Below are 21,306 nucleotides of genomic sequence, written 5' to 3' on the forward strand. Positions count from 1 at the left end.
ATGTCTGTCTCTCTCCTACTGAGGAATCGCTGCTGCTGTAATTCACTTCCAATCACTCCCTAAAGGTTGGTGTCAGACTCAGGCCAAATGTCAATTGGGGTCAGACTCTGGCAGTGGCACATCCCAGTCTCACACGGAGCGACTGGTGGAGGAAATGGTAATTAGGGAGAGATGTTTACATGCCTCTTTCTCTCATTTGAAGTAAAACAAAGGAGCTCTGCAGACATAAAGGAAAGCTCTGTGTCCTCTTAACCCCAAAAACTACTAAATCAAAGGAGCTTGAGTTTAAAGAAGGCAGTTAATTTTACAGAAAGAGGAGAGGCTGCAGTAAAGCAGTTAAAAGAGCTGAGCATTTTGCTGAAATACAGGCGGCTTGAGATGAGCTCCAGTCTTGTTTTTATAAGTTCAATATCCTCTCCGGGATTGTGAGTCAACAGAGAGCTGTTGCTGATTTCTGGGAAGAAGAAGATGCTGTTGTTTTGGAACCATAAAGTGTTTTTATAGCCATGTTATTTCTTGTTGAACTAGCTTTTTATTGAATATCCACTTCTGCGCTCGTTTGATATTTTTCTGCGGCATCCTCTGCAATCTCCCCGAGGCAGAGCCATTATGAGGAAGCATCTAATTTGATTACGTTATCAGCTCTTATCTGATTTTCCTCCCTCTGAAAGTATAGACACCCTCATTGTTGCTGCCGTAGCCCTCTTTGGCCCTGTGATGTGTGTGTCTAACGCTGAACTCTGGGCCACGCTGAGGTCTGTTGCACACTTCCACCTCTTCTTTTTTGCAGTTTTCTCTCAACACTGGTTCCGCTTCTTTGCTTTTCCCTCCTCCATCTCTCCACCCCCACTCCCATCCCCCATCCACAATCTTTAATTTACTCTCTCTCTCTCTTTTCTCTCTCTCTTTCTCCTTCTTCTTATGCATAAATGAGATTTGTCTAGACGGGTGCCGGAGCACCAGCTCTGCAACCACAGGCCTCTGCATAACAAGCTCGTTATGCAAACCCGTCTGATTGGATGGCGCCGTTCCATTGGCTGCCACTGTGATAGAGAGTGCATGTCTGTGTGTGTGTGTGTGTGGCAGGATAGAAAGAGTGAGAGAAAGAGAGAGAGAGAGAGAGAGAGAGAAAGGGGGAGATGTTGAGAGAGAGAGAGAGAGAATAATGGAGAAGGGGGGCTACGAGATGTGAAAGAGAGAAAGTGAGAGAAAAGAGAAAGCATGTGTGTGGGGGGGTGAGCTATAAGAAAGAGAATGAGAGGGAAACTAAGAGGAGAGAAGGAGAGAGAGAGAGAGAGAGAGAGGGAGAGCTAGAGCCAGACACTGCTCAAATGTGGTCGCCATGGCAACACAGCCGGGGCTGCTGGTATAGGGTTGGCGGGCGCTGCGGCAACGTGAGCCTTTCCACTGCGCTACAGAGCAAAACGCCTGTAAGTCTCTCCATGGATCCTCGCAGGCCTGCTGAGCAACAGGCAGCGGGCGGAGCACAAAGCTGCTGTGCTCTAATTCACTGCATAGCATGCATACACACATGTTCACACACACACACACACACACACACACACACACACACACACACACACACACACACACACACACACACACACACTCACTGTACACATGTGCACACACAAACATGTCGTTGAGTAAAAAGACTCACACACCAAAGAAAAGCTAGACGACAACATAAAAGACATGAGTTCACGTGAAGAAGAAGGTTTGAACTCAAATCTGAGGCTGCGTTTCCACCAAAAGTACCCGGGACTTTCGGTCTCACGCTCTTGTTTTCGAGGGACTAAAAGGTTCCCCTGATGATAACTGGGTCACTACGTGCTGATCTACTTTAGAGGCTATTTAAATTTCAGGTCAAACAAAGTTGAAATTCCCCCCATGATCACTCAAACGTTGCAACAACCTCTTTTAAACACTTAATAAGTACCACCAGCTCTTATTTGTAGCATTGTGGGTTTAGCATTAACAAAAGATGTGTAATCCTTTTGTGAATTTGCCCGTCAGTACTGTTTGTGACCACTGCAGAGACAAGGGGGTAAGTTCGCCACCTGGGTGTGTGGACTGAGGGGGGAAAGTTACGACTAACTTTATTTATATAGCGTCAAATCACAACAAACTTTATCTGAAGACTCTTTCCAAACGGAGCAGGTCTAGACCGTAATCTGTGTTCTATTATTAACAAAGACCCAACATCAAGACAGGATAAGATCCAGTCCCCCCTTAAAGACAGAACTCAGTTTGATCTCATCTTAATCCACCATGAGCAGAGCACTTTGAAGCATTTAGCAAGTTACAATGGCAAGGACAAACTTCCTTTAACAGGCAGAAACCTCCAGAAACCTTGTTGGGGTTGGAAAGAGGGATAAAGAGAGATCGAGAGAGAGATTTTATGCCAAGTTTGTAAAGTCAGATTAGTTAAAGCTGCTGTGAGGAACTTCTGATTTATATCAATTTTGGCGCCCCGTTGTGGACAAAGTGATACCTCTTATCTCTCGTTCTGTACATGCAAAAGTATTGTTTTCAACAAAAACCTCACCCTGCTGTCTTTTAACAGCCAGATTTATCACTCAATATAATTATTTGCCATGAAAACGGCCAAAAAAGGATGTTTCTAAAGTCAAATGTCAATCATGTGGTCTGACACCTACCCCCACTGAGTGGTATAAGGCATTAAAATGACAACAGAGAAGGCATCAGTGTTGTTAATTATGGTTTTGTTTTCTTTTGAAGGTCATAAAGAGGCATCAGTGTTGGTTTCAGTCTGTTTCTCAGCTGGTGAAAAACTCCTCATAGTGCCTTTAAGTCAATAAAAAAAGAAAAAGTAACGTCACAAGACTTAAAAGAAAAACACGATGGTGTCACAATATTTACAGGATGATTAATGATAGGACGTTCAGGTGAGATTGATCCGTGACCAAACACTCCTCAGAGAGTGAACTGATTTTACATATTCATGTTTGGCGCACAGGCTCCGGCCTCATCACTCCCTGCAGAAAGTTTACATGCAGACTTTGAGGAGTGATGAGCAAAACATACTAAACACCCCCGGAGCCTGCAGGTGGAAGCTGGGGAGGCGGCGGGGAAGAAGAAAATATCAGCAATGGCATGCAGCAGCAGAGTCGTTGACAGGCAGAGGGAGAGATGGGAGATTTTTCCCAGTTTAAATAGACCGCCAATTTGAGAGGCAGAGGGCAGGATTGGATGATGGATAAGAGAGTGGGACATGTGACGTGTATGGCATTGCAGCTCGAGTTGTCTGCCTGAACTAGCTCGCAGGCGTCGCTCCATTTATAGCAGTTTTCAAAACAGGGTTACAAAGTGCTTTACAAAAAAGAAAGAAACTAAAAGACATTAAAGAGAAATGTGAGGAAGAAAAAATAAAAGGAAATCAAAAAAATGTTGGAGGAATAAAAACAAGAAAAGATTAAACATTAAACAGTTAAAAATCAGAAATGTAAAAATATAAAATATATTATAAAATCCTTCCAGTAATACTGCCTGACAAATATTAATAACCTCTTCATTAAAACATGCTCCTGTAAAAGCGAATCAATAAAATTGTGTTTTTAAGAGAGATTTAAAAGAGGATAAAGAAGTTGTCACACTATCTGTGTTTTTCTTTCTTCATATGCCTTGTGATACCAAAACCCTCTGCGGATTTACTTAGATAAGACCAGCTGGTGCACTTGGCCTCAGGGTCGTAACAAAGACCCTTGAAGTAGTTCTCTCTTATTTCAAACTGAAAACCAAGAAAAGGTCCTCATGCTCACTTTCACATAATTTGTTGAATCTTTTGAAATAGAGTTGTGGTGAGCAAGAGTCAGCTTAGATCAGCTGGTGGACCAAGTTTACTGACCGATCTGTAAACATGGACGAGGCAGGCTTTGTGCTTTGCGGCCTCCGGTCAGCAGAGGGAGCTCAAAATGTTTGGGCTTTACTTTTAAGGGAGCTGTTACGTCATCCATCCTTTATGCAGAGGATGTCAAACAAGTCTGCACGTCTTCTGGATTCTGTGCACAACCGACTGCAAGCCCCGCCCCCAGAGTCCCTGTGTTATCAGAAAGTACTACTTCTGGAGTAGAGACCTTTTCGGTAAAGGACCTCAGTCCTTAATTTTGACCCTGGTCCCTGCAGGAGAAACATGTTGAGTCCCTTTTGTGAAAAGCCAGCCACAAACACATGCAAAAACCACCAAATAATGAGATGCATACAGAAAGATTCTCCCTCTCTATTAGTCATTCACTCACACACACACTCCCATGAACACGCACAAGTGGATTTGCTCACATGCCACTCTCTTGATCACACAAACAACACCTGTTAACTGTTAAATCCATACAGCTGTCCAGATGCCTCATTTTAAGCAGGCCGGATCCAGATCTGAGCGCTGCCTCCGCCTCTGACGATCTGTTTCTCGGTTTGTGTGCGAGGTGAACACGACTGACTCCTCATCAACTCGCTGCCTTGTAATGTAATCATTTATAATTTACATCAGAGGCAGAAGAATTATACAGTTAGTGAAGCAGTGACACTTTGAAATGATGTAATTTAATTTATGCAAATACCATCAAGAAGAGGCTTTTTATCCAGAGTGCCTCATAGTGCACTGACAGGAATTATTCGAAAGTGTAGGTGGCCTCTGAGGAAGCTTTAATCCCCAACACTGATAAAATTAATGTGCGCTATCATTTCAACATTTAAATTAACCCACCTCTTTATCACTTGATTTCAGATTCAGCATCAGATGATACCTTTTTACCTGACTTATCCTCAGTGTCTTTGAAACAGCTAATTTCAGCTCCTGTCTTCTTTATCATTTAAAATGGCTCAAATAGCGTATTCCTCCCTGCGGTGGAAACATAGACCATATAATAAATGGACGTACTATCTGTGACGTCACCCATCTGTTTCTGAAGTGCTGTTTTGCCAATCGTGTGTCAATATGGCAGGTGCCATATTGAAATGCTGAATTCAACCTAACTTCTTTCGAGCTAGTGTAAGGTAAAGATGCGGGCTTTAAGCCTTTTTGCTAACAGCTACAGGGTGCCCGCCTGTAAATCAAGTCAGCCACGCCCTTATTTGGGCAAAACTTATGAGTTTAATATTTTCGAAAATTATGAGTTTTAAGAAATGAGCTACTCAGACGTAAACTGTTTTTTGTACCAAGCTGTAAACATGTTTAGTTCTGCTGTAAAGATTGTCTCCAGGGTATACCCTGGACGGTCGCCAACCCATAACAGGAGCTTGAAAGACAGCACAGACAAACACTAAAAGACAGATAACCATTCACGCACACACTCACACCTACAGGCAATTTAGAGTGACCAATTAACCTGGAGAGCATGTTTGTGGACTGTGGGAGAGAACCAAAACTCCACACAGAAAGGCACCTGACCGACAGGGGACTCAAACCAGTAACCTTCTTGCTGTGAGGGAACAGCGACACCCACTGCACCACTGTGCAGCCCGAACCACTTTCAAGCTAAAATAAATCTGACTTGGCTGATTGGTCTGTAGATTCCAGGCTATCATGTCGTCTTAACTATCTGAGACCTGTTGATGTTTTGGGGGGGGGCAAACAAATGTAGCGTAAAGTTGGTGCATCGATTAGCGCACTTGAAACTTGATACTTAATTTAAGGCATGAATCTTAAAATTGGCTTTGTTCCTGGTTGATTTCTCTAACTGATGGAGAACTAGAGAGATAATCAGTAAGCCTTTTGTAATAATCCTGTGTTTCTTCTCACCTTTACACAACTCTGATACATCCTTGTTTTCGTTTCAGGGAGGAATCCAGCCGAGAGTGGACAGCGACCTGGAAGAGACCTCAGAGGTGGAGGAGGAACGGGAACGTCCAGAAATAAACTCAGAGAGCGAGAGCAGCACAACGTACGGCCCGACCAAAAAGAAGAAGAAGAAACCGAAGGAGAAGAAAGAGAAGAAGCCGCGGAAGAAGAAGAAAGATGAGGACGACGATGACGATGACGATGATGACGGGAACTTGAAAGTAAGGCTGAGTCTAAAGGTCTAAAAATGTCTTCATATTAAAGAATCTTTTATATGTTAATACTGGAGTGTTTGGACTCGGCTTTGTCAGAAGAGTCACGTCAGAAACATAAGAATAACCACCCTGAAACAAAACGAAGAAGGCTTGATTGAGTTTTAAAAATATATCAGCAAAATGAGCCGAGCTGATCGAGGCAGGCGGTGTGTTTAAGAGCCGGACATGAGAACTCACTGATGAACCCCAATTCATGACTCATGATTACATTCATTTGTATGTAATTAACCTTTTCCCACCCGCTGTCCAGCTTGTGGTTTGATAGCTCTAGATTGAACATTAATGAATACAACTGCTACTACTTCTAATACCACATACAGAGGAGCACAGCAGAGGAAACACTCAGCAGTCTTAGCACAGTAAATACAAGAACATTCAAAAATAGAAGACGTCTAGAAACAGGATTTTAGACAAAAGAAAAAAAACACAGGCCCCAAAAAAGCAGCTAAATCCTAACTCTACTATTCATCAGTAGAGTTAGACCCAATGAACTCACCTAGAGGACCACAGTATGAACTGATGTGTGCTTCAGTTCACTTATCTGTGTTGTCTCAGTTTGTTTTTGACAAAGTGAAATGTCTTTTAGCCTCACTGAGGAGAGAGGTGCTGAGTTTTATTTTGTGATTCTCAGTGCTTGTATGTTGGTTAAGATCTGCACAAATTTCCAGCTGCAGGTTGGATCTATTCCTTCAAGGCACATCCTTTTTCCCACTCTCAACAGTACAGTTTTGTGTTTTTTACACACTTTGTACCCGCATTGTTAGCCTTGCAATATATACGATAGCTAGACAGTCCATATATGCTATGATCTTGTGGGGGGAACAGTGTTGTGTACAGATCCTGCAACAGGACAAACTATCGTTTTGCCCTATTGGAGTAAGCAAGGGGAGAAACAGGAAGCAAGGCAAGCCCAAACTTAAATTGTGAATTCAAGACCCATCTATTTACTCTGGCTTTTATGGAGGGTTTTTTAGAACCACATTTAATTTATCATAATTTATTTGAATACTATATTATTTTATTATTTATTAATAACTAATTTTGTTCAGATTTTTGTGTTTTTATTTATCTTAGACTTTTTTATTTACCTTTTTATTGTCTTAGCTGTTTATGTTTATCTTTAATTTACTAGTTTCTTAAATATTTCTCTTTATTTTTTATATATATGAATTTTATTGCAATTGGTGTGCATTAGTCTCTACTTCTAAATCAGTCTCTGTTTAATTTTTTGCCATTATATAATTTTTATTAGTATTTTTTTTAAATCGCTGTAAAGCACTTTGAATTGCATTTGATTGGTATGAAAGGTGCTCGATAAATAAAGTAAGTACAGTAAGCAACATTACAGAACAACAAGCCTGAAGCAGCTTACGATAAGGGGACTTGGCAACACAGTTTGCATTTATTCGTATTTTCTTTCCAAACTCCAGAGTCAGTAAAAACGTAAAAAGTTTATCTGCGATACACAAAAGTCTCCTACTTCCCTTAAAGATATGTTCTCGTTCTAACAGGATGCTTCAGGTTCAGAGTCAGCATGTATGAACTGCATACTTCTACAGGGAAACATTGCATCTTCATTGGATAAATGTGTTAACTGAAAGAGAATTAGGACGGAGGATAAGAAGAAATATATCGAAGAGCAGAGGAAGAATTTTAGTTTAATTTTGAAAAAATCAAGAATGAAGTCAAAATGTGAAAAAAAATCATTCCCCTCTGATTTAAAAAACCTCAAACCTCCTCTGAATTATGTTTTCTTATTCCTGGCATTAATCCTGAATATTTGACTTTATTCAACTTTAACTTTGTTGTCAAGATTTTGACTCTTCTTAAAAAAACAAAGAAACAAAGAGAAAAAGCTCTGCCTTGCAGGATGTTTTTTTTTCTCCTTGGCACCAATACGAGTAAAGAGTTAGCAAATTTCCCAGAGCAAGGTCACAAAGCACCTCACCAAATATCACAACAAAACAGCAACATGTGAAGTTATTCTAGAAATGGGAATATAATAACCTGATTGTACTGTAACAACACTTTAAAGCTTTACGTTCACATAATGTCTCTTTGGTTCTTCAGGAACCTAAATCATCGGGCCAGTTGATGCAGGAGTGGGGTCTGGAGGACGTTCAGTATGGCTTCACCGAGGAGGACTATAAAACCATCACCAACTACAAAGCTTTCAGTCAGTTCCTCAGGTGAGGGGCTGCTTTTGTGTGTCTATTAGCTTTCTCTGCAAATCAACCTGGAGCTGATTGACTGTCCTCTGAGGGCGGGGTATCCTCTCCTCCTCTGGGAGTGACGGCCAACAGTTTGGGGCGTCCAGTACAGACAGAAGTTAGCGATAAAGGACTTCTGGTTGAGACTGCTTTTACCTTGAGTTGCTATTGTTTTCAGAGCACATGCATGCGGGTATCTTTTCACAGACATGAATTAAAGCTACATTATGTTAGATGACTAGAGATGGGCTACGCTTTGAGAGGATCACTGCAGGTTGTTTTTCCTTCTTTTGTTCCCTGCGTCCAGACACAGCTTCTGAAATGTTAGCAGACAAAGCTACTTGGATTGCAAATAAAAGCCAGAATCCATCAGGAACTAGAATCTGCTCCCACCCCTCCAGATTCTACATTTTAATTCAGAACCTGCAAACAGAGATTATCTGTAAACTGATGTATTTTGTTTTTGTGTGTGTTGACTGTCAGAGTCCCTCACTGTCAAAAACTGTGAGACAGCGACACCAGAGTGTGCTGTGACAAGCAAACATTCCTCTTTTTGTTTGAGTCTGAGAGCTTGGCTGTTGGTTTAAAGAGTCTGTCTCACCTGGGGCCGTCTGGGCTCGGCTAAGCCCCCTCTTCGACAAAGTGGAGCATGAGCTCCTGCAGCGAGTCTCCCCTGTGAGACGTCAGCTGCTTCCTGGATGCCTGTGACAGCCTGGAGGCTCGGGGACTCGCTGCTCTGACCCAGTATCTTTCACAGGCCAGCGTGCCAGACCTCAAGCTGCTGCCTGACAAATCACAAACATGACATACACACAGCAAAAGCAGGCGGAGGGTGACTTAAAGGGCAGAGGGTTGTCAGCAAATCAACACCCAGTTCGCCTGCAGCACTGAAGGAAGCAGAAATTACACGAACAGGAATAAAGTGTGACATAATAAAGCTGCTGTTGTTGTGTTTCTCAGGCCCCTCATCGCCAAGAAGAACCCCAAGATCCCCATGTCAAAGATGATGACAGTGTTAGGGGCCAAATGGCGAGAGTTCAGTGCCAACAACCCGTTCAAAGGCGCATCTGCCACTGCTGTGGCCGCTGCTGTGGCTGCCGCCGTGGAAACGGTTACTGTGGCACAGCCGACGTCTGTCTGCAGCAGCCAGCCCAGCACTCAGCCGGGGACCATCAAAAAAGCCAAAACCAAAGAGGGGAAGGGTAAGGCCTAGTTAACCAAGACAGCACACTTATTTTGAGAAGTACAGGAGCTCAGTTAACACTTACATGACCAGGATTCTCTGACTACTGCGATGGTTACAGGACGTCATTCTGCAGGGAAAACAATATTTATGTTTTCTAAAAAAATATCGCTCTCTAAATTATTTCTTTCCCCCTGCAATTTATTAAATTATCATTTTCTTTCCCACCTTTACTTTTACGTTTTTTACAGGTCAAAGTAAATGTGTTCCTTTTTTTTTTTGTTATTTAAGTTTTTATTGACTTTATCACAAGAACCCTGTTTGTAAAAAAGCAAAAGACAAACAAAATTAAGATAATAAGAAAAAAGGAAATGTAAATATATATTTTTTTATTTAGGTGTAAAATAATATCTATGTACAATTTTATAAGGTATGAATATACATCTTGCATCTCTTGTGGCCCCGCCTACGTTTGAAATCACTTCCTGCCACAGGTCATCGCTGATCTCATTATCAAGATCTTTTTGCCGTATTAATTTCAAGTTTTCATAAACTCTAGTTTTGATATCCAATATTTCCTTCAAGGAAAAGGCAAAGGCAAGTTTATTTATAATGCACCATTCATACAAGAGCAATTCAAAGTACTTTACAGTAACATCAACAAAAACATGTAGCAAACACTTAAAACATTTGGGGCGCTGGTGGCCTAGCGGTCTAAGTGCCCCACATACAGAGGCTAAAGTCCTGGTCGCAGGGGTCGCCGGCTCGATTCCCAACCGGTCGACCATTTCCTACATGTCTTCCCCCTACTCTCTACTCCCCATATTTCCTGTCTCTTTTCAGCTGTCCTATGAAATAAAGGCAAAAAGCCCCCCTAAAAAATATAAAAAACACTTAAAACATTCACATTTTATATGCGGCCAGTTATGGTTGATCTACTCTCTCTTATGTAATAATAAAGCAGAGAGTTGAGTGCAAGGGGAATTTAAAAATGATTGAATCTTATTCGAGTAAATGTGTTACATGCTTCTGCAGAAAGGTTTTTACTATGCATAGAAAAGCATGTTAGAGAAGTTTGCCCTGGGGTAAAACAGGTTTTTGTTTTAGTGGGTCAATTTTCAAGGTAAGAAATCTGTAGCAAAGTGAGAAACAAGAGAGGTAACTTATTCAGGACACACATAACAAAACAGAATTCTACCGTTGTGATGAAGTTAAAACAGGGGAGGACTTTCTGTCAGGTAGGAATAATGTATATCTCTATAAATGTAGTTAAAAGTAAGGCAGCACAGGGGTGCCGTTGGCCTAGCGGCCTAAGCGCGCCCCATGTACAGAGGCTATAGCCCTAGTTGCATAGGTCGCAGGATCAATTTTAGCCTCAACTATTTACTGCCTGTCCTCCACTCTCTGCTCCCCACATTTCCTGTCTTTCTTTAGCTGTCCTATCCATGAAAGGTGAAAATGCCCAAAAATCTAACTAAAAGTAAGACAGCACGTTCTCTCAGGTAGGAAATGTGCAATTAGACTTATACCTGTTAAAATCAAGCGGCAACCTCCGGTCTCAAACGATGACGCCCATGCGGAAGTGTTATAAACTGCAATTCATCAAGAATCCATTTGAGGCTGGCTGCAGAAACACCGGAAACCACATAGACATGAATGGGAAAAAGATTATCTTTGCAGCATTAATAAACATGTTTACAGCCTGGTTCAAAAAACGGCTTGGCCCTACAAAGCTAATCTCTCTAATGGCACACACTGTACAGGGGGTGAATTTTTTTCTAACGTGAGTTCAGAAGATATTAAGATTCCGAGTTTTTGCCCAAATAAGGACATGACTGACGTGTGTCCCGGCCGGGAACACATAGCTATTGGCTAGGAGGCTCACTCTACGTCACACTCTGCCTGGTTGAGTTCCGCATTTCCAATATGGCTGCCGCCGTTGATTCAAAACAGCGCTCAGGAACAGATGGGTGACGTCACCGATACTACGTCCATATTTTATACAGTCTATGGTTAAAATGCAGATTCATTTTAGTATATTAAAGTAGACTTCTCAGTTGAAACAACATCATGACATTGCACAGATTTTAAACTTTCTGAATGACTCCCTCTGACAGTCGAATGTTAAAGTTGTTCTTGTTTCGGTGTTTGTCAGGGCCCGGAGTCAGAAAGAGAAGCAAATCTGTGAAGGAGGTGAAGAAGAAGCCCAAGCCGAAGAAGACCAAGTCAAAGTCTGGCCAGAGTGGGAAGAAGAAGAAAGCGTCCTCAGTATGTCTTTTATTCTCCTCACTTATTCCTCCCTCTAACTTCAAACCGACCCCGTGTTTCCAGTGTCATGAAAGTGGCCAGACTGTTTACCGCTCTGACTTTGAAACTTCTGCTTGGATACTTTATCTCTGAGCTCTCTGGGTTTTGTGTTTTGTTTTTCCAGAGTGAGGAGGACTTCTTGGAGGAGTCTGACTTTGATGACATCAGCATCCACAGTGCCTCTGTGCTTTCTGATTCCCTGGGGGCCGCCACCAAGAAAAAGGCCCGACGTGGGCGGAAAAAAAGGAAAAGTGTGTTTACTGTCTGTGTTTTGTTTTCTCTCTAAAATCCCGCTGAAAGCCCCCTGAACCAGAATGTTTGATTGTGGCTAACGAGGAAATTAGAATTGAGGGTTTATTTGTTTTGGGGATGTTTCCCGGAGGCAGATGCTCGATCTCGGGAGCGACTATCCTCAGAATATTTACAGCTCGCTCTTTGTAATGCGTAAATAGTTTATATCAAACAATGTTGCCTTTATATTCAAGTTTCTGCAAAGAGAATTCACCATACTCACCTTTTTTTTTACCTTCTCCAGAGGAAGACGGGGATGGTTATGAGACAGACCACCAGGATTACTGTGAGGTCTGCCAGCAAGGCGGGGAGATCATCCTGTGTGACACCTGTCCCAGAGCGTACCACCTGGTGTGTCTGGACCCCGAACTGGAGAAGGCCCCCGAGGGCAAATGGAGCTGTCCACACTGTGTAAGCAGAGGATATATATTTAAGTTTTATATATTATCTGTATGAATTTATTTCAGCAGGAAGGTGGTGTTTGTAGTTTTAGTTGCATTTTATTTATTTTACAAAAAAACGCATTCAGAAGTGCAAAAAACACATTTATACATAAGAGAAATAGATCCTGGTAAGACAGCTGAAACTTAAGTGTGGGACTCAAACACAAAGCAGGTATATTGTGTATCTGAAGATCAATGTAAACAATTAAAGCAAGTGATGTTTTTTTCTTGTGTAAGAAACAAAGTGAGTGAATGAATGAAAAAAAAAAAAATTAATAAATGATAGTAATGTAAAATATAAATAAATAAATAAGAAAAAAGATAATAGGGAAAATACAATAAAATAAATAGGGAAATATTATATCTAAGGGGTCAGAACATTAGATCTGGGGATGACACAGCACTTTGGAAATTCTCACGAAACCTGCATGACGTCATGTCGCTCACCTAAGCGGCATTAGGAGCTTTTATAGCACAATTTTTACTTTCCTGGGATCAAGGCTTTTAAGATCAGGACACATTTTCTTGTGTGCACATGTTGAAAAACAAGTTTCATACTGACAGCAGTGCTGCAATTTGAGCTTTACGTTATTCAAGACTAATATGATTATTTTGAGGAAATACAGAGAACACGAAGGATTCTTTTCCTCCTTATAGCTGAATTTTATGGCACATTGTGAGCACAGTAGATGATGACGTATGACTTAAGTTTAAAGGGTTAAAAAAGCATCATAGAGAGAATCTGTACACATTATACATTTTAAATATCAAAGCAGTAAAGTTTTATATGGATGACTATAAGAGTCAGTCTAAACAGGATCTGTTTGACACTGCTTCATCCCCGTGTCTCTGTTCCCCTCAGGAGAAGGAGGGTATCCAGTGGGAGGCCAAAGATGACGAGGAGGAAGAGGAAGAGCCAGTGGGTGAGGAAGAGGACGACCACATGGAGTTCTGCAGAGTTTGTAAAGATGGAGGAGAGCTGCTGTGTTGCGACACCTGCCCGTCTTCGTACCACATCCACTGCCTCAACCCGCCTCTACCCGAGATACCCAACGGGGAGTGGCTGTGTCCACGTTGCATGGTGAGCTCACACTTCACACAGTCCAAAACTTACTACGTTTTTAGTAAGTTTTGTTTGCACCTTTTATTATTTCATTATTAAAATCTTTATTAATTCTGAACATGGTTTCTCCTTCAAGTTTTTACCATCGTGACACCATGAGCAAAGTACAAGAAAATAAGAGGGGGGCAATGTATGATTTTGTATTTGAGAATAAAGTTTAAATTGTAAGTGTAAAACTCCATTTTCAGATACATTTTGAGGCACAAGAAGAGATAAACCAGAGAGGGATCATCGTTACTGTATTTGGAAGCCATGAATGAAGTTAAAATGCTTGTGGTAGAGTTAATATCTTTCTATTAGAATAAAGTACCAGTAGTAAGAAATGAGAAATCAGCAGCTGATTATGACGTCTAAGATATTTAATCTATTTCCCCTGAAGGGGTAAAACTCCTCAGCAGGTTTGTGAGGTGTGGAAGATGAAGTGTAGGGTTGGTTTAAATCTTTTTATAGTTTGTATAGTTGATCACAGTCGTTTCTCGCTTACTGTTTGAGCTAACCAATTAGCCTTTTAATGATTTAATTACTCTCTGTATTAATGTGAAGACAGACTCAGTGGGTGGCTGTTAATGAGGTGGAGACAACCCAATCTAATGCTTTTGTCAGGGACTAAACCCCCACTTTACTTCTTATGCACTATTGCTGTAAAGACCCTGCGTCTATACCTCTATATCTATCCTCTACATCTATATCTATCATCATACCTCTCTTTTTCTGTCAGTGTCCACCTCTTAAAGGTAAAGTCCAGAAGATCCTGCACTGGACTTGGGGAGAGCCCCCGCTGCCGGCTGAGCTGCCCGCAGGTCCGGATGGGACACCAAACGATCCACTGACTAAGCCTCCGCTCAAAGGTCACCCGGAGAGGGAGTTCTTTGTGAAGTGGGCCGGCCTCTCTTACTGGCACTGCTCCTGGGTCAGCGAACTGCAGGTGAGATGGTTTAGTTTGGTTTGATAGTTTTGCACAGGAACCCAAAAGATTTATGTTCCCTCATGAAGAGAATAATCAATCAATCTTTATGTATGTAGTGCCACACATACATTTGTCACAACAAATGTTATCTCAAGACGCTTTTACAAACGTAGCAGGTCTAGACCACTCTATGTCAAATTTCGAACAGAGACCCAGCACCAAGACAGGGTAAGACTCAGTCTTACCCCACCTTAATCCACCATGAGCATTGCACCTCGCAGTATTAAGCTAGTTACAGCGGAAAGGACAAACTTCCTTTTAACAGGCAGAAACCTCGAGCAGGACCAGACTCATGTTAGACAGCCATCTGAGACCAAGTTGGGTCTGGAAAGAGGGATAGAGGAGAATAAGAGACAGAGGGAGCGGTGATAGTGATGAGACGAGTAGTAGTAGCTGTTGCCGATGGAGTCCGGCACGTCCGTATCAGCTGGAGTCTGGAACGTCCACAGCAGGAGGACGTCTATGGCAGCTCAGAGGAACCTACGAGACAAGGGAGCTCAGGGTCTCCAGAAAGGTCTATGGTTAGTAACTTCCAAAGGAACAGGTAGAGTTAAAGTGAGTGATGAGGCGAGTGTGGATCAAAGGATCCCAGTGTGTCAGTGTGTCAGTTCCCCCGGCAGTCTAAGCCTATAGCAGCATAACTAAGAGCAGGTCCAAGCCTGAGCCAGCTCTAACTATAAGCTTTATCAGAAAGGAAAGTTTTAAGCCTAATGTTAAAATAAACTCTCAGTGAGGATACATTGTCTACTGTGTCCACTGTGCACTCAACCCAATACTTATGTCCTCCTGATGAGTTTTAGGCCACCTCAACCGATCAGAAATCAGCACTGCCACCTCAAATAGTCCCAGACTCCAGATGTTGGCCATGCAGAGACTGTCTACCCTACCTCAGGGGCACTAATTTACAGCTGCCTTCAAGGCTAAATTATCTGCAATGATCTTCATTGGGAGAAACATGCTGCACATGAAGAACCAAACCAGAAATAGAACGATGGAAATGCTCTGCACATGAAAGCATGCTGCAAAATGTCAAAATAAACACATAAAAGATGCAAACACAGAAAACACATGCAAAAGGAAAAAAAAGCTGCAAATCAAGACATGACAACGTAAACAGAAGTACTCCAGGTCTCTAGGCGCGCTAAGTGGAACAATGTGTCATTGATGCAAACTGTTTTGAAGCCTGGCCCTCTCTGCTCCGACTGTGTCTGTCATCATCTGATAATAAATGCACTGCCTCTTCTTCCTCGTTCTCTCCCGTCAATAATGAAATAATGAAAACTCTTCCCCTGAGCGCCTCTAGAGGCCTGGAGCACTTTTATTACACTGCAGCAATTTTCTGCTGCATGTGTTTCTGTCTGTATGTTTTTAGACTTGCATTGTTTAAGTATTTTAAGTGTTTCCTGTTAATGTCCGGGCCGTTAAACACAGCGAACACATGAGAGTTGTGAAAGTAATGGCCTCCTTTAGCTGTTAAGTTCTCAGTCTCGATTAAATGTTTGTTTATGTATGCATTTTGTTACACATGTCAAACAATGCAAACTCCATTAGTGAGCAATAAGTATTCTGAGCCCTCACACTGAGCAGACACTTAATTCAGTGATGTCTAAACAATTGCTTGTTTAGAAACACGACAGCTTTCTTAATTCATTTTGCATCCACCTTCCCTTCATTAAATCTTATCAGCATCGTGAACTACTTGATTAAATTTGTCTCAACACCGCTGAGAGATGATATGTAGCGGTTGTTGTAAAGGAAAGCCAGAGGTGGTGCTGAGTGAAACTGAGCAGGATTGATTGTTTTGTTTTTGCACAGCTGGAGCTCTACCACACGGTCATGTATCGGAACTACCAGCGGAAGAACGACATGGACGAGCCGCCGCCGTACGACTATGGCTCCGGTGAGGAGGAGCTCAACAGCGAGAAGAGGAAGAGCAAAGACCCGCAGTATGCTGTGATGGAGGAGCGCTTCTACCGCTACGGCATCAAACCGGAGTGGATGGTGATACACAGGATAGTCAACCACAGGTGGCTGCTCAAACTCACACTCACTCTTACATCAGGGAGCAGTTTTAAGGCTTGATTTTAAGCTGGAGCTCAGTTTGGTTTGTGCGGGCTGTCATCATGCCTTTACTTTGTCTGCATTATCACTTTATACATGGAGATTATTCCCCACAGCATATTTCAGCGTATGAGGGGTGGTGGCTGGGTGTGAAACATCACACAGAGTTTAAAGCATGAGACAGTGGAGACTGTTTTTCCTTCTCAGAGGAACAGCAGGGTTTTGTTCCCGTGATGTTTCCAACCTGGTTTTGTCTTCATTCATGAGACAAAGTATTGAAGACAGATATTTAAACTAGTTGCTCCCTTTTTAGTGACAATTGTACCACTAAATAAGCTTCTTAAGTTGTATTTTGTATGCAACATTGCTGCATTAATGTGCTTTACCGGTATGATCCTGTCTCCCAATTTGTTGAGTTGCTTTTTTAATTCTATGTTAACAATCTTTAAAGCTAGGGTTGGTAGTCACAGAAAACTAACATAGATTTGAATGTAGCATTTCCTCAGCACTCCGTCTAACCCCCCCTCCCCTCGGAGCTCCTCCAAAACGACCCCCCCACTCACATGCACGAGCGCCGCTGATTCACGATCATATGATGGTGACTGATTCAAAACCGGTCCTCAGCACATCGTTTGTGTTTTGCACTACGTCAACTCATGTCTCACTCAGCGGTAAGAAAACACCAAAACATTATCATAGTGAAAGTTGAAAACACAAACAAACATGAAATGTTCGCGCAGGAGGCGGGCAGAACGGCAGGACAGGATTTGATTGGTTTAATAATTTAGCTCCTGATGGCTGGGATTGGTGGGTGTTTTCCCAGGTTTATTCCGGCTGTAGATAGAGGCTTTTTTTCACTCTTTTTTAAGAACACATTATGTATTGATTGCCATCTCGACAGAAAGAACATTTTAACCAGTATAACACAAAGTGTATCTAAATCTAACTACCAACCCCAGCTTTAAGTGATATACGGTGGGTAATATATAAAGAAACAATATGGACTTGACTAAAAGAACATGCATCATTCAGGAGTATTTTAGGTCACTCTGCAGGGACAGCAGAAGTTGGCTACGCAGCCTCCTTGTGGGACAAATTAACATTAAACTGAACTGTTCATCAAGGGTAACATTAGACAAGGTGAACAGGACTTCTGTAGGAGCATTAATGTTGATATTTCTGTCCTCATTCAGCTCTACCGCTTCTCAGAGCTTTGACGTTAATACACCTTAAAACATAAACGAAGCAAAAGTCACAACTTTGAACATTGTTGTTCTTTTCCATACCTCTTCTGGTTTAAGTGACTTTGTAGAGATCAGCAGCTTAGAGATGCTCTCACTAGCTCTACTGCCGTTGACTGGATTGCAGGACAGGATGTTGCTCCACTTTTCCCTATCAGAGATGGTTGGACGCTAACATTTTTGCCACAGTGTCAACAGGCAGAGGGGAAATGTACGGGGCTCCTTTCTTCAGAATAATTTGATTTGAAGTGTGATCAGGTTATCTCTGGCGTCGCTTTGCTGTTGACATTAAATCACTATTGTTATTGGGTGTTGACCAATCAGAATCAAGTATTTACCACAATAGTCCTCCAATCTACTGCCAACCAGCCAGTAATAACAATGTTAATTTTATCTAGTAGACACTTACAGCGTAAATCTTAGAGTAAGTACAGCACAAGCAAGGATCTAGCCCTGAGGGAGCCTTAGTGAGTGCCTCTGACTGCTTTAAGTCCAGTCTGACTCAGCTGCTGACATGCAGCGCTAGAGGCAATGCACTGTTTCAAAGCAGTAACCCACCATATACTTTTGCCCACCATGTTTCTTTGCAATATAGCATAATGTTCATCAACTCAACAAGTTATCCACTAAAATATCTCCACTTATGCACACTCTCCCATTTTAAGAGGTGTTAACTTGAATTTTCCCAATCAAAAACGTACTCGTCTGGTTATTCTGAGCGAAGAAGAGTCAACAATCTGTAAATATCTTCAGAAAAGTTTGACTTTTGTTCAGTTTGCAGCTCCTCTGACAGAATGTGCTCTCTGATTGTTTCCTCCTCCCTGCAGTTTTGATAAAGACGGAGATGTTCACTACCTGATCAAGTGGAGAGACCTGCCGTACGACCAGTGCACCTGGGAGGTGGATGACTTTGACGTCCCTGAATATGACAGTCATAAACCGTTTTACTGGGACCACAGGTTGGTTGTCAACTTCACCTGAAAGCTACTGAACACACTACCTATATAAATCCACTGAAGACTTTTAAAAGAAGTTACAGACTCAACCTTTATTTTATACCTAAGCTGAATTTGACTTCTGCTTTCATTTTACACTGCCAAACATTTTACTGTTCTAAAAATGATATTCAGCTTTATTTGAAACATTTTTGTTCCATTTTTAACTTCATCATATTTATTATTCAGTGCATAAAATGTATCATACTCATCTTTGATCTGCATATCTTGTATAAAAGTGCTATATTTTTAATGTAACAGCATTGACAATTTCCCTAAAACATATATTTGGTTAATATTTCAAGGACATTTTTAGGTTTTAAGGATTAAGATTGCAAACTGTGTCGTTTCCATCCCCTTCCCTCTTCCTCTGACTCTCTGTGATGCCTCTGATTGAGATGTTTGGCTCATCATGTTACAGCTTTTTTTTTTCTGTTCACAGAGAGCAGATACTCGGGGAAGACCAACGCCCCCTGGTGGTTAGGAAAGGAAAGAAACTGAAGGAGGACCATCAGAAGAGAGAGGTCCCTCCTGACGCCCCCATCATTGATGTACGTTTGACTTCATTAATGCTCTTTGTTTGGAGAGGCCTGTGCTTTTATTGGCTTATCTCTGTGGCAGCTTTGAACTTGTCCCTCAAAACAGATTTTAAGGAGGCCTGAAGATTTCTGCCGCATTTGACCATTTATGTAGTTTGATTTCTCATATTCAATTATTACATTTTTACAATTTTATACACTTAATTGATCCCTGAGGGGAAATTAAATGTTTTTACTCTGTTGAGTTACTCTGTGAGGCCTTATGTTACAGACACATAGGCTGAAACATACTATGAACATGCACTAAAAGACAGTTGCAGAATTTGGGCTCGCACATGGAGGAGTGCCCTGAGCAGCCGGCCACAGCAAGCCATAGTTTCTTTGCATTTTGGGAGTACAAAATGAGTAGTATTAGACATTCAGAATAGTCCATGGCTCATATTACGTCAGCATCATCATCTTATCAGCTTCATCTTATCATATCATCTTATCAGCCTGTCATATCGGCAGAAAAGTTAATTTGGTGCCAATCCCAATATTGGATTTTAAAGTTGTCATCAGCTGATACAGATGATGTGCTGATGTTATCACACATCCCTTAGAAGTCCAGTCAGTGTGAAGCCACTAATTATCATTACTTAGCATGTTAAAGGTGCTGTACTTGTATTTTAATGCTGTTTATTTATATGTTTTATTTCAATTGGGCTGAATGATGCAAATATTTTGATGACAGTGCATAAAAAATACTCTCATATAAACAGCCAACCATCAAGTTCGAGCACCAGCCGTGGTACATTAACGCCACAGGGGGAACACTACACCCGTACCAGCTGGAGGGCCTGAACTGGTTGAGGTTCTCCTGGGCACAGGGCACAGACACCATCCTGGCTGATGAGATGGGCCTGGGGAAGACGGTGCAGACCATCGTGTTCCTCTACTCGCTCTATAAGGAGGTGAGGGTTCAAAGATTCCTCTTCAATGTGTGCTATATCTGCATTCTCATCGGGTACTTTGGACAGGGAGGAGATGATAAAAACTACAGTATAACTTCTGCTTGTGAGGTGAGAGTTACCTCATCACGACTTTTCTCTCCTCTACCTCTCTAAGGGTCACTCTAAGGGACCCTTCTTGGTGAGTGCGCCCCTCTCCACTATCATTAACTGGGAGAGGGAGTTTGAGATGTGGGCTCCCGATTTCTACGTGTTGACTTACACCGGAGACAAAGACAGCCGTGCGATAATCAGGGAGAACGAGTTCACCTTTGAAGAGAGCCCGGTGAAGAGTGGACGCAAAGTGTTCCGTATGAAGGTACGTCATGTTCATGTGTTTATCCCAAAAAAGGCAGACTCATTATGGTATAATATGATACACCATGAAGAGATACAGATGAAGGGATGATATACCGTACATTACATGCTATCTGATGTGATACCATGGGAGCTAACATTAGCTGACTGATATTGTGATACTACATGACACAATACAACACGAAATGACACGACATGAAAAGATACCAATGACACAACCGTCCTGTCAACGTGACACAAAACGACACGATACCAATCACACAAAATGATACGACACAATACGATGCCAATGAAATGACACAAAATTTTAGATACTAACAACCCGACATGAAACGATATGACATGATAAGATACGATACCAACGACACATCATACAACACCTAAGGTGATGCATGATATAAGACATGATATAACACGAAATGATCCAAAAATCCACCATTTTGAACTTCATTAGAAGTGAGCAGGACTTCTTGGAGGAGTAGATGCAATGCGATACAGTTCGGTACGATTAGATACGATATTGTTAAAGAAATACTTCAATTTTCTCGTTGAGGAAATCTTTCTCGC

General features: G+C 41.8%; 1 protein-coding gene across 3 annotated transcripts in view; it reads left to right on the forward strand.

Moving 5' to 3' along the window:
* chd5 (chromodomain helicase DNA binding protein 5) overlaps positions 1 to 21,306 on the forward strand; it is a 62,472-nt gene that overhangs the window by 16,749 nt on the left and 24,417 nt on the right. For all 3 annotated transcript variants that reach the window (XM_034684267.1, XM_034684275.1, XM_034684260.1), the window contains exons 3-15: positions 5,797 to 6,018; positions 8,143 to 8,261; positions 9,243 to 9,484; positions 11,621 to 11,733; positions 11,897 to 12,023; positions 12,308 to 12,474; positions 13,369 to 13,587; positions 14,348 to 14,554; positions 16,412 to 16,623; positions 18,726 to 18,857; positions 19,336 to 19,444; positions 20,194 to 20,385; positions 20,540 to 20,740. In XM_034684267.1, the coding sequence (XP_034540158.1) occupies positions 5,797 to 6,018; positions 8,143 to 8,261; positions 9,243 to 9,484; positions 11,621 to 11,733; positions 11,897 to 12,023; positions 12,308 to 12,474; positions 13,369 to 13,587; positions 14,348 to 14,554; positions 16,412 to 16,623; positions 18,726 to 18,857; positions 19,336 to 19,444; positions 20,194 to 20,385; positions 20,540 to 20,740 (2,262 nt within the window). The remainder of the gene's footprint in view (positions 1 to 5,796; positions 6,019 to 8,142; positions 8,262 to 9,242; positions 9,485 to 11,620; positions 11,734 to 11,896; positions 12,024 to 12,307; positions 12,475 to 13,368; positions 13,588 to 14,347; positions 14,555 to 16,411; positions 16,624 to 18,725; positions 18,858 to 19,335; positions 19,445 to 20,193; positions 20,386 to 20,539; positions 20,741 to 21,306) is intronic.

The sequence above is a fragment of the Notolabrus celidotus genome, chromosome 1, assembly GCF_009762535.1.
Source record: "Notolabrus celidotus isolate fNotCel1 chromosome 1, fNotCel1.pri, whole genome shotgun sequence".
Taxonomy (NCBI): domain Eukaryota; kingdom Metazoa; phylum Chordata; class Actinopteri; order Labriformes; family Labridae; genus Notolabrus; species Notolabrus celidotus.